This window comes from Ochotona curzoniae, unplaced genomic scaffold (assembly GCF_017591425.1).
Source record: "Ochotona curzoniae isolate NIBS_2020 unplaced genomic scaffold, NIBS_Ocur_1.0 scaffold_4701, whole genome shotgun sequence".
In the NCBI taxonomy this organism is placed as follows: Eukaryota; Metazoa; Chordata; class Mammalia; order Lagomorpha; family Ochotonidae; genus Ochotona; species Ochotona curzoniae.
Window position 1 is genome coordinate 32843928 of NW_024467122.1, and position 12020 is coordinate 32855947.

Below are 12020 nucleotides of genomic sequence, written 5' to 3' on the forward strand. Positions count from 1 at the left end.
CTCTGGCTGTTGCAGCCATTTGGGGAATGAACCAATAGATAGAAAATTCTTTGCATGTCTCCCTCTCTCTCTCTGCACTTCAAATAAATAAACTTCTTTTTTTTTTAAAAAAAAAAAAAAAAGCAGTAGTGATTTATACGGGATGAACCAAGGAATATAGGATAGGGTTCTAGGTCTACTCAGATTTATTATTTTTTATTTTATGGGAAGGCAGATCGTTTTTACTTCATCTTGAGAAAAGTATTTTAATACTAGTTCAGCATAAAAGTAAGGAAATACGATCAAAATAAAAAATGACAATATTGGTTTAAGAGATCAAACTTGTAACAGAAAGTCCGTATTAGCTGTCTGAGTCACAGGAAGCATCAATAGTAATTACAACTCTTACGGACTGACCTGTACATCATTGTTAATCTATACACATTAGGTCTTCAGGAACTGTTGGACAATATCGTTCATAATTTCAGGAGTGAAATTTGAGACGTGCCAGGAGACCATAGCTCCTCATTATTTGCAAAGTAGAGACAAGGCTCTTAGGGTATCTCAATTTCAACCAATATAAGTAAACCCGACCATGGAGAAAACTCATGCAAGAAAGCACTTATCTTGAGGCAGAATCAGGGCTGGTCCCTAAGAAAAGTACCTTAAGAAAGAACCTCTGCTATGGTTGGCCACCATGGAGACAATTAACGCCACATGTAGGGTGAGAATGTCATTATGAGCAGGTAGGGACATGGGCAATTCATTATGGGTCATGTATAACGAGTTCTGTGGTCTACACAGTTACACAGAGAACAGGGGTCACGAGCCACTTGAGGCAATTCAGTTGAACGTTATGCTGACCAAAATTAAAAATTTGTTTCCTTAGTTGCACTAGCCACACTTCAAGTGCAAGCAAACGCGGGTAACTGACAGCATCCCATAAGAGACAGTGCAGCACAGCACATTTCATGACCACACAAAGTCCTAGTCGACAGTGTTGGGTTAGAACGAGACAGAGGCCAACACATGAATAAACTCGGAAGGAGTTCTGTGACCCTGGATTGCAAACTGAGGGGATGCACTGGTCACAGAGGAGCTGCACCTCTCATCTCCCAAGACGAAGGTAGACTCCAGTGCCTGCTCTCCTGGCCGGGCTCTCAGTGAACAACCTAGGGTGAAAGTCCTCTTCCTGCCCCCATGCCCTGGAGGACCTCAAAAAGCCAGAGTGTGTTTTTCATAAAATATTAAGTCAAGAAAATTAAGACAGCACACTTAATGTGAAATAAAGTTCATATACACCTGTTTAAACACAGATTAGAATTTCTGTCAGAACAATGCCAGTGAAAAAGTTGACATTCTAATTAATATAATTTACATGATAAAGCACTGAATATCTTTATCTTGCTACTATGAAATGTCCTCTTTTTAAAAAAATAATAAAAAGAAACTCTACTCAACAGGGAACTGAGTGGTGAGGGCAGTACTCAGAAACCCCCGTACAACAGCGAGAGTTGGGGTCACTGGCGCTTTAGCACACAGCCAGCCCGGACCTAAAAGGGAGCCACACTCCCATCTTGTGTCACAAGGTTTCCTCAGTTTGCAGCTTCCAGAGGCAGCAAGAGACCTGAAAATTTTTCTTTTCTTTTTTTTTTTTTTGTTTGTTTGCTTGTTTCGGGTTTTTTTTCTTGTTTTTACATTTTGTTTTGTTATGTAATGGAATAAAACATGCTGAAAAATCCAAACACCATGTTAGCCTTGCACGTGCCAGGATCCCATATGGGCGCCAATTCTAATCCCAGCACTCCACTTCCCATCCAGCTCCCTGCTTGTGGCCTGGGAAAGCAGTCGAGGACGGCCCAAAGCCTTGGGACCCTGCACCCGTGTGGGAGACCTGGAAGAAGCTCCTGGCTCCTGGCTTCAGATTGGCTCAGCTCCAACCACTGCTGCCATTTGGGGATGAACCATTGGACAGAACATCTTCCTCTCTGACTCTCCTCCTCTCTGTATATTTGACTTTCCAGTAAACATAAATAATTCTTAAAAAAAAAAAACACCCAAGACTTAAAACATTTTCTCTCCTAGGCTTCTCTCCTCTCCATCCATTCCTTTTTTCTCTCACTTAACATCACAGAGAATGCTTCTGGAACCCTGTGAACTGCCAGCTATGTAGCAATCCCACACCATGTTTACTCAATCCAAATTCTGAGAGTGTAAGAGGGGCAGAAAAGCAGCCCCACAGTTGGGCACCCAAGGATTCACGTTCATTGCCTTTGTCAATTTTATGCTATCGGTGAAAGGAATAAAGATGAGATCCTTAAAGCCTGAATTTTCATTTCCTATGACAACGTGCTTTTTCTTCATGCTTTATCACACTCCACTACTTGGTTTCCACCCCTTCATAATTGATATAGGCCATTTGAAGCATTCAGTAAAAACCTCATGAGGTTCATCAAATGTCCCCCAGTCTATAATTCTTGCTTCTAACATATTCAGCAGCATATTCATCCAAGTGTTTTCCACTTCCCCTCCACGGTTTCCACTGTGCAGGGGGACGAGTGTAATGACAGTTGTATTAATTATCTGCTGAAAAAAAAAACCCACATAGCAGCAAAAATGATGGAGATCATCATTTTAAATATTTTATTAAAATAACCCAGTGTAGAACAGATAAAGTAGACCCTCTTGATAATGAGAGGTTCATTAATTTTACAAGAATTCTAGAAAGCTTAGAATGGTCGTCAAAATAGTCTCTTTCATTTATTTATTATTTTTAAGAAGAAAACCTTCAAGTATTGCTCTAAGAGAATAAGTCTACTAAAATTTCCTAAGGTGTCTCTGCTAATCCTTTGGGGGGAGTGGTGGATTTTTTTTTTTAAATAGCTTGAAATAAGATGAATTTAGATTCTTACAAAATACTTGAAATGCCTGTAAAATTTAGCTTTGTCAGTTACCCACAACACTTTCGTTTCACTAGCCTGTGACTTTTGATAAACAAAAGATATTCTCTGTAGAGAAACAAGCAGCACACTAAAACCTTTCAATCACTGGAAGCCAAAGCTGCACGATTTTGCCTACCAAGTGCGTCTCCAGGTACAGTTTAAGGCTGTCGGTCTCAGCTTTAGGCGGAGTCCAGTTCTCGGTGGTTTCCATGGCTTCATGCAACCATTGAATGAACTCATCCAGTTTGTTGACAAATCCCTGAGAGAGAAAAGGAAAGGGAAGGAGACGGGCAAGAAGAAAGGCATGTTAGTTGGTTGTTTTTTGTTTTTGTTTTTTTTCTACAAAGCCAGACTTAACAATTCCAAATGTGACCCGTGATGAAACCAGCGCTGCTGCATGCCCATCCTAGTGGGATATTTCCTGTGATGGAATTTCCTGGCCCTAAATTTATCAGGAAAAAGGAATTACTAGCCTTCTGCTCACTGTTTATTTCTAGGAATATTTCGCTCAGGAAGTTGAGTTGGATTGCAAGGGATCGCTGTACATGTAACTTCAAAGCAGCAAAAACGTTTCTGGTGTCTGCTACGCTTTCCCTGCTGACAGATCAGGTTGGCTTGCTAGGAACACTCCTTGGTTTTAGAGAATTCGGTGTTCTCTTAGAAGGCTCTGGAGTTGCCTTAGTTCAATATTAAATGCACTCTGAAATCACACTCTGGCTAAAGGTACTTGGGTTGGTTCTTCCGCAGCCCGGATGGCTGTCGTGGAGCTTTGGTGCTAAACAAGTGAGAACACAAGAGCAGGACCAACCAGAAAACATAAACACCTCACTCCTGGTATATTCAATCATAAAGAAATATCTTTGGATAGGAAGCACAAATCACAATAATCTCTCAATTTTTCAAATAGTGGTTATAAAATTTTATTGACCATTTAAAAGGATACATCTGTGGAAACGAAAAATATCTTGAAAAAAATGAAAGCCCAGCTACAAACCAAAGCAGAGGAAATGGGGCTGGGCTCCTTCTTTCCATGTCTAAGTAAACAGCACCACCTGGAGGCCATATCGAGTAAAGACAGGTTTCCACACTAGTATTTACTAAATTCAACTTCCCTATTAAACTTAACATATATGTCAGATGTGCCTTTTGATTAATTTTGATTAAAATGTGTAATGCATAATAAAAGGTATCCCGAGACTTCAATGAGAAGAGGTGAAATTTCATTTTCTCAGAAGCTACATTTTGTTAAGATTTCTTCTAGATAGTATTTTAAGATTTATAAACCTTTAATTCAAGCATCTGTTTTGCCTGAAATGAATTCTTAGAAACTGAGAAAGCAGAATTGAGGAGAGTGGCAAGACAGACAAGTAATGCTTGTGATTGACAGGGGGACAGAGCTGAGTTGTGGTGGCAGGGGCCCGGAGTCAGATCACACTACCTGCCCGGCTCTCGTGTGTTCTCAGCCTCCGTGGAGCTCCAGGTATCGCCGACACTAGTCGTGCATCACATGGTTTCCCATGTTCACAACGTCGCCCAAAGCTCTCCTACCCAAATATCCCTGCTGTGCCAACTCTCAGAAGACAATCACACTTAGGAATATACATCACCGCCAGATTCCACAGACCCAAGACTTGTCAACTGATTTTTTTTTCAAATGTCCAGAATATTTTTTTTAAGTTTTCATAAAGTCAAAGAGATATATCATCTTAGAGACCTCTTATGGGGTATCTGAGATTTAGAGCTGCGAAGGGACTCAGGCAGTTCAACATGTTTCAAATCATAGTCTCTAACCCTACTCAGATATGCTATCACCAAGCTTCCTTTAGCCCTCACCTTCTCCCAGGTGAAATGAAAATAAAAACCTGTCCAGTTGAGACGTTTCACCAATCACAACCAAAATCTGGAAAGTCCCATTGTTCCCTCCTATTTAAAAAAAATTAAGAATACTCCCTACTTAAAGATATCTTAGCTTTCCGTGTTTCTTTCTGCACTTACATGCAGCTCCAGAAATCACAACAGAAAGAGAAACTGGAGTCTGTCCAGTTCTTGGTAACTTCGTCACTTGCTATTTCTCAACTTCTCTCAGCTCCTTTACCTGGGCATGCTTACCAGGGCTCTGCATGGAGTGTGCAGTGTACTGTGTACCATCCCTACAATGCAACATGCTCTTGGAAAGACTAAGACAGGCCCACTCCACACACAGACAGCAAACATGCTGCGGGATTCACATTTGATTGGTTGGCGGAGAGTTGGTGCTCATTTTCACCGGCTCTGCTGGGCTCTGAGGTGTAACTAACAATGAGGCCAACATAAGTCATAAGAGGGAGGTGGAGCATGCACCCTAGACTGTAGTGCAACAAATGTTGACCATTAACTCAGTCAATAAATATGTACCACTCAGTGCAAAGTACACTGTTAGACATTGTTGGGAATGCCAAGACAATTACTGAGACAAAGATTTTAGCAGAAGATAAAGCATACCTAAACAACCACCTACTGAATTAAAATGGTTTTAATTGCTAAAAAAAATGAGGCAAGTGTTGTGCTGATGCAGGTCAGGGCACCACTTTGGTATGATACTGACCTGGCTATTACAGGCATCTGGGCAGTGAACAAGTGAACACAAAATCTCTCTCTCTCTCTGTCTCTCTCTTTCTCTCTCTCCCTCCCTCCCTCCCTCTCTCCCTCTCCACTATCTCCTCACCTCCTTCACTTCCCCCTCCTCCCCTCTCTCTCACTCTCTCTTACTCCTTCCCTCCTTCCATTCCCTATCCCTCCCTCCCTCTTTCTCTCCCTCCCTTCCTCCCTCCCTCCCCTCACCTCCTCCCCTCCCTCCACTCCCCTATCCCTCCCTCTCTCTCACTCTCCCTCCCTCCCACTCCATCTCTCATCCTCCCTCTCTTCTTCTCTGTCTCCCAGTAAGTATACATTTGTATGCACTATCACTGTCTCTGCCTTTCAAATAAATGAATATTTTTTTTCATAGAATCTTACAATAGAGTTGAACAACTCCTAAAGCTTATAAAATATAGTCAGGTTGTATCAGATTTCTGTTTGTATTCAAAATCTTTCCTGTTATCTGTAGAGATCTGCCTGTGTTTCTCTAATATGTAATATTTTCTCTTAGCTGGGGGGGGTCAAAGAGAACTATAAAAATCAGATTTTCTCCATAAATCCAATGCTATCAATGCACTACATGCAACGCAGAGCTTATGCCTATCCAACACATCTACACGCGCTGAGTCACATGCGTGTGAAGGCCCTACTGGAGTTGTCACTGCTTAAACTCCTGCTGATGGAGCTGTTTAGTCTGTGGGCTCTCATCTGCCACCAGTCCGCTTCATGTTTCTCTCTGACCCTTCTTCCACTACCTTCCTCTGTCTCCTTGCAAAGCTACCATGACTTCCCAGGGGACAGAGTAGGAATTGATCTCTCCAAAGCCCATTCCTGCTGCACGGCTAGCCAGAAGCAGAGCCCCTAGAGGACACAGGCCAGGAGACCCGGTGAAGGAGCATTCCCCGCTAGCCCCGCTGCCTTGACAGTGACACATGACTCCCTCAGCTCTTTAGCCTTTGGCCTTCACCTTCATCATATTCTGTTACTTTGTACAGGAACTATGACAAAGCTGCAGGCTTAATGGCTGTTTTTTTTTTCTTTAAAGATCATTGTAAAGTTCATTTCAAAAATGCAGAAAATGTAAGGAAGTTACATGCCTGAAGAAGCCCACTCTACCAGTGTCTTAATTACAGATGTGTTCAACTCAGCTTCATCGCACAGAAGATGGCCCTTGGTTCTCAGGCCTAAGGAGGAAGTTCAGCCCCTACTTGGTCTGCTCCTTTACTTTTGGAATTGCTACTCAGATGTGAATGAAGTCTGATTCCTCCCCAGAAGGATTCACATTTCTCAAAGCACACAGAGACTGGGGGTGCTGTTTGACCCTGCCTAGATCAAGCCAGCTGCCATCAGATAGAGACATGAGGAAGAGAATCCAATACAGGGAACTGCTGGGGCTGGCATGGTGGCACAATAAGCTAATCCTCCACCTTCTAGTGCCAGCATCTCATATGCATGCTGGTTTGTGTCCCAACTACACCACTTTTGATCCAGCTCTTTGATTGAGGCCTGGGAAAAGCCATGGAGGATGGTTCAAGTCTTTGGGTCCCTGCACCCACTTGGCAGACAAAAAAGAAACTGGTTCTGGTTTCAGATTGGCTCAGCTCTGGCCATTGTGACCATTTGAAGAGTGAACTAACAGATGGAGGACCTTTCTCTCTCTGTCCTTCTCGCTCTGTAAAATACATCTTCCCCCCCAAAAATGAAACAAATCCTTTTTAAAAGCAGATCAGGGGGACAATTTTCACTATAATCATGAACTGGTCTGCCTGTGTTAACAAGTGTTCTCCTTTTTCTTAGTATTTCAACACTAGCAGATTCATTGAAGGCTCCCACCTGGGCAATTCCAGCTGAAACAGTAAGTTCCACATACTCTAGGCTGGGATCTGCCTAGGAGAAACCAAGAGGTAAGTCCACCTGTTCGACACCCAGTGGCTAGAACGTGGTGGACTCTGGTGCTTGAATCCAGAAAACTCCACTGGCACCCCATGAAATTCTGAAAATCTGGCTGATCTAACAGCTTGTCATTTTCCCTGGCAGAAACTGGAAGCTGAGAAAATAAGGATTAATTGTGGGACAGAAGAGACGATATCTAGGATATATCAAAGAAAACGTTTGTTTTTTTTTAAATGTTCATTAATCAGCATGGATAATGTTAGGAACACTGTTGCTATGGATAGACAACCCTGAGTTTGATTCTATGTATCAACTAAATGAGCTACTTAATGTCCCTGGATTTCAATTTCCTCATTTAAAAGGCAGGAACAATAATATTCATCTTGGCGTTACAGGAGGCCTACAACAGAAAATATATTTTATAGGCTGTTATAAAACCATGATTTGAGAAGTCAATTAAACAATTCATTCCTAATCAACAAGCTCCAATTTTACCTTTCATCTTTTCACTCAAAAATGCTGATTCTACTAAGCATTGGGTTGGTGCTGCAGGAGACGGAAGGGTGGCCCAACTCTGCATCCAGGCACCACCCACAGCGTGGCAGCCGCCGCCCTAGGCTCTCCCCCATCCCCTCGGTGTATCAGTATATATTTATCACCATGTATATATAATCACCTATTTTTGTAAACAATTCTTAGAGTACTCACTTGAAATGTCTACTTTAGGTTTTCATACAACAGGATTTATCTATGCAATTTATCTTTCCCAACCAACCTTTTGTGTACTTAACCTTCACCAAGATCCAGTTCAAGAAAAAGCATGGTGGTTAAACGCGGTGTTTCAGATTCTAGCACCTCACTCATTTACCCAAATTCCCATCTGCAAAATCCAATATAGTGCTAGCACCTGGCAGGAGACATGGTCTGTGCTTTAAGAACAAAGACTGAAATGAAAATAGGTGATTTGGGCAGTGCTAACACCAATGCCACTCTCACACACACAAACTTCAGTGAAATGCCTTCTGAAATATTCAGCTTCTTTTCTACAGTCTGAATGGGACAGTTTTAAAATAGAAATATATTTCTGGGAAAATTGTCCCAGAATAGAAGCAAGAGGCTATCATTAGGTAAAGCGGAAAAGAAAAAAGTGAAAACATGTAAAGGCATTGTGTAAAATTTCCAGGTAGGGTGTTTTATTCTGAATACTGTACCATGTAGAAGACATACAGTTGAAGTCACAATTGTTTAAAATACTATTGGCAGTGGCTTCAACTGGGTAGAGAAGAACCCACGAAAAATCCGACTTTTACCATGAGAAAAGTGAGAAAGACACCCAAGCCAGAGAATCCTTGGGTTCAGTGATTCCCCGTGGGTTCATAAAAAGAAATTACTAACGATCCTAACAGCAAAACAGTAAAATAAAATAGGTACGAATAAGAGATTTGGAAATAAACTGAAACTGCTGATAGACTGGTAGTAATTAAGCACTTACAATGTGCCAAGCACTCAGTGGCTCCTTACAACAACCCTATGATGAAAGACTTCCACACTCTATTTCATATGAAGGACATTAAAGCACAGACAAGCTGCAACACAGCTGCAGAGTGTGGAGCCGAGTTGCTCCCTGGTATTCCGAAGGTCCCACAGCTATGGTGACTTCCTCCAGATGAGATTTTGCCTCAACACCTCTAATATTCTGGGGACAATGACTGAACAGGTCAGATCATACTAATTTACACCCACTATCAAACAAGCTCCTGTGATGTGTGTACTTCAGATGAAGTTTATGCAACTTTCATGATTTAATTGTAGTTTTTCTATATCCAACAGTACACATATCAGTACTTAGCACGTGAATATTCTCTACAAATATTTTAGCTGCTTCGAAAGTTGTACAACTGTCACAAATTTCCCCATCAGACAAGGAAACTAAGGCACAAAGGACTAACACAGTTTCGTGAAGGCCAAGAAATGGTTAAGCAGCTTGGTCACAGAGCCCAAGTTTTGCAGACTACACCACCCTGTACCTGAGCAGACTTACTTCCCAGAGGTCCGTGTGAACCAAGCAAAGGACTGCACACCCCTTTACTGCCCATTCTTCTTCACAAGCCTTCCCGAGAACCCCAAATCTTGACACACAACTCAACCATTCCTATCACAGCCCTGTTTCACTTCATTCCCCCTACACTGTTCTCTCCCTTTCCACCCTCTTTTTCTTTCTTGACTACTGCTTGTTGTCACTCTTCCTTCTCCGCGGCCCTTGCCCTTCCTTGTTCTCTGCTTTTCTCTCTTTGTGCCCCCTGCCCTGTCCTCTTCTTTTTTCCTGTTCATCCCATCTTACTTTTCTCTACAAGTCAAAGTCTTCCCTCCACCTTGCCAGAGACTAATCAGGCACTTCAATAAACACTTCCTGATACATCCATAAACTTTTAATGAAAAGGGCTGGCTCCTTGACACTGAAGTGCAAAGCTGAAAATGTTATAATTCTGTGTTTAGATTAGCTGCAAATACCTTACTGATTAGTAAGACCTCCTTGTAAATCAAATATCTGCAACAGGATTGCATGAGCTTAGACGGGAGTACTCACAGAATACTAAGGTTAGCCAAAAAATTGTTATCATTGAGTTGTTCTTTATCTAAATGTTCTAGATTTTCTAATAAAAAAATTTGAAAAATTCAGAATGCCACGTGGGAATTTTACCAATAATGAATGATAAAGAAAACGCAATAGCCAGGCCCAGTATGGTAGCCTAGTGGCTAAATCCTCACCTTGAATGCCCCAGGATCCCTTATGGGTGCTGGTTTATATTCTGGCTGCTCTACTTCCCATTCAGCTCCCAGCGTGGGGCCTGGAAAAGCAGTGAGGATGGACCAAAACCTTGGAACCCTGCACCTACATGGGTGACCCAGATGAAACTGCTGCCTCCTGGCTTCAGATTAGCTCAGCTCTGGCGATTGCAGCCACCTGGGGAGTGAACCAGCAGATGGGATATCCTTTTCTCTGTCTCTCCTTCTCTCTATGTGTCTGTCTTTCCAATAAAAAATCATCTTTAAATAAATAAATCATCTTTAAAAATCCAATAGCCAACTTTCTAGTAGAGAACCTTTAGGGCATCAAGTCAGGACAGCACACTAAGTTGTCCAGTGCACTGCCACCACTGAGGACATCCCCCTCAGAGCCAAGAGGACTGACTGATAACAGCATTCCCTATACAGATCTGCTTGGGAAGGAGGGGTGTGAAGGTTTCCGTGGGGAGGAGAGGCACGAAACCAAAACATCCTAAGAATCCATCGACTCCAAAGCCTCCCTCTCCATTTCCCAGGTAAGGGACCGTTAAGAGCTTCACTAACAACACCCAAGCAGAAGACAGCTAGCTGACTGAGCCAGGGGAGGAACTCAGGTGTTATGCCAAGTACAGGGCTTTGATTGATTACCATTTTTCTAAGTCACCTTTTGGAGGTCAAACAAAGGAATATTTAACTCAGTTTTAGGAACAGAATAATTTTCAGAATACTATTGGTTTAGCCAATACAATTTAGGATGGGTAGCATTAGACCAGCTGAAATAGATTAAACTGCCCATTTTTTTTTTCAAACTCTGGGTGTACACATATCTAGGCACACATGTGTGCACTGGACTTCTTATTAAAAACATATTTATTGAGCTTTACTATGTATTATAATTGTATTAAGCCCTTAGACTCTTACGAATGACTCATATTCCTTCCTTCAAGAGTCAGAACATGATGTGATATAAGATAATGTAAATCAGTGGTTCTCAAACTAAACCACAGGACTCCTTGAGATCATTAAGAAGAATTAATGGTGCTGGTGCCATGGCTCAGGAGGCTAAGAATCTGCCTGTGGTGTTGCATTCCATATAAGCACCGGTTAGTGTTCTGGCTGCTCCACTTCCCATCCAGCTCTCTAATTATGGTCTGGGAAAGCAGCGGATGATGGACCAAAGCCTTGGAACCCTGCATCCACCTGGGCAATCCAGAAGAAACTCCTGGCTTCAGATCTCAGTTCCCGCCACTGTGATTATTTGGGAGGTGAACTGGTAGATGAAAAGTTCTCTCTGTCTCTTCTTCTCTCTGTAGCTCTATTTTTTAAATAAAAATAAAGAATTTTTGTTTTAAAAAAATGAAAGCTGAAAAAGCTCTTGCTTCTTTGGTCTACATATAGAATAAGCAAAAGCTATGCATTAATCAATTTCAAAATAACAATAATCTATTCTGTACTAACATAACATATTGTTTTGAAAAACAATTTTTTCTGAATACAGCTCTATCAGCTACATGTAAAAAGTGTTGGGGCTGACGTGGTAGCATAGCATGTTAATCTTCAGCCTGTGGCACCAGCATCCCATATGAGCACTGGTTTGAACCCTGGCTATTCCACTTCCAATCCAGCTTTCTGCTAATGGCCTGGGAAATCAACAGAGTCTAGATCGAGTCCACGGGCTCCTGTACCCACATGGGAAGCACAGAAGGAGCTCCTAGCTCCCAGTTTTGGTCTAGCCCAGCTCTGACCACACCAGTCCTCTAGGGAGTAAGCTAGTGGATGGAATACTTCTCTACCTCTCCCTCT

The 12020-nt window shown here is 42.0% G+C and overlaps 1 protein-coding gene across 1 annotated transcript in view; it reads right to left on the minus strand.

Moving 5' to 3' along the window:
• The window catches only part of AKAP6 (A-kinase anchoring protein 6), a 434750-nt gene that overhangs the window by 220461 nt on the left and 202269 nt on the right, over nt 1-12020 (minus strand). Inside the window, exon 5 of the mRNA XM_040969476.1 lies at nt 3058-3180. Coding sequence (XP_040825410.1) covers nt 3058-3180 — 123 coding nt within the window. The remainder of the gene's footprint in view (nt 1-3057; nt 3181-12020) is intronic.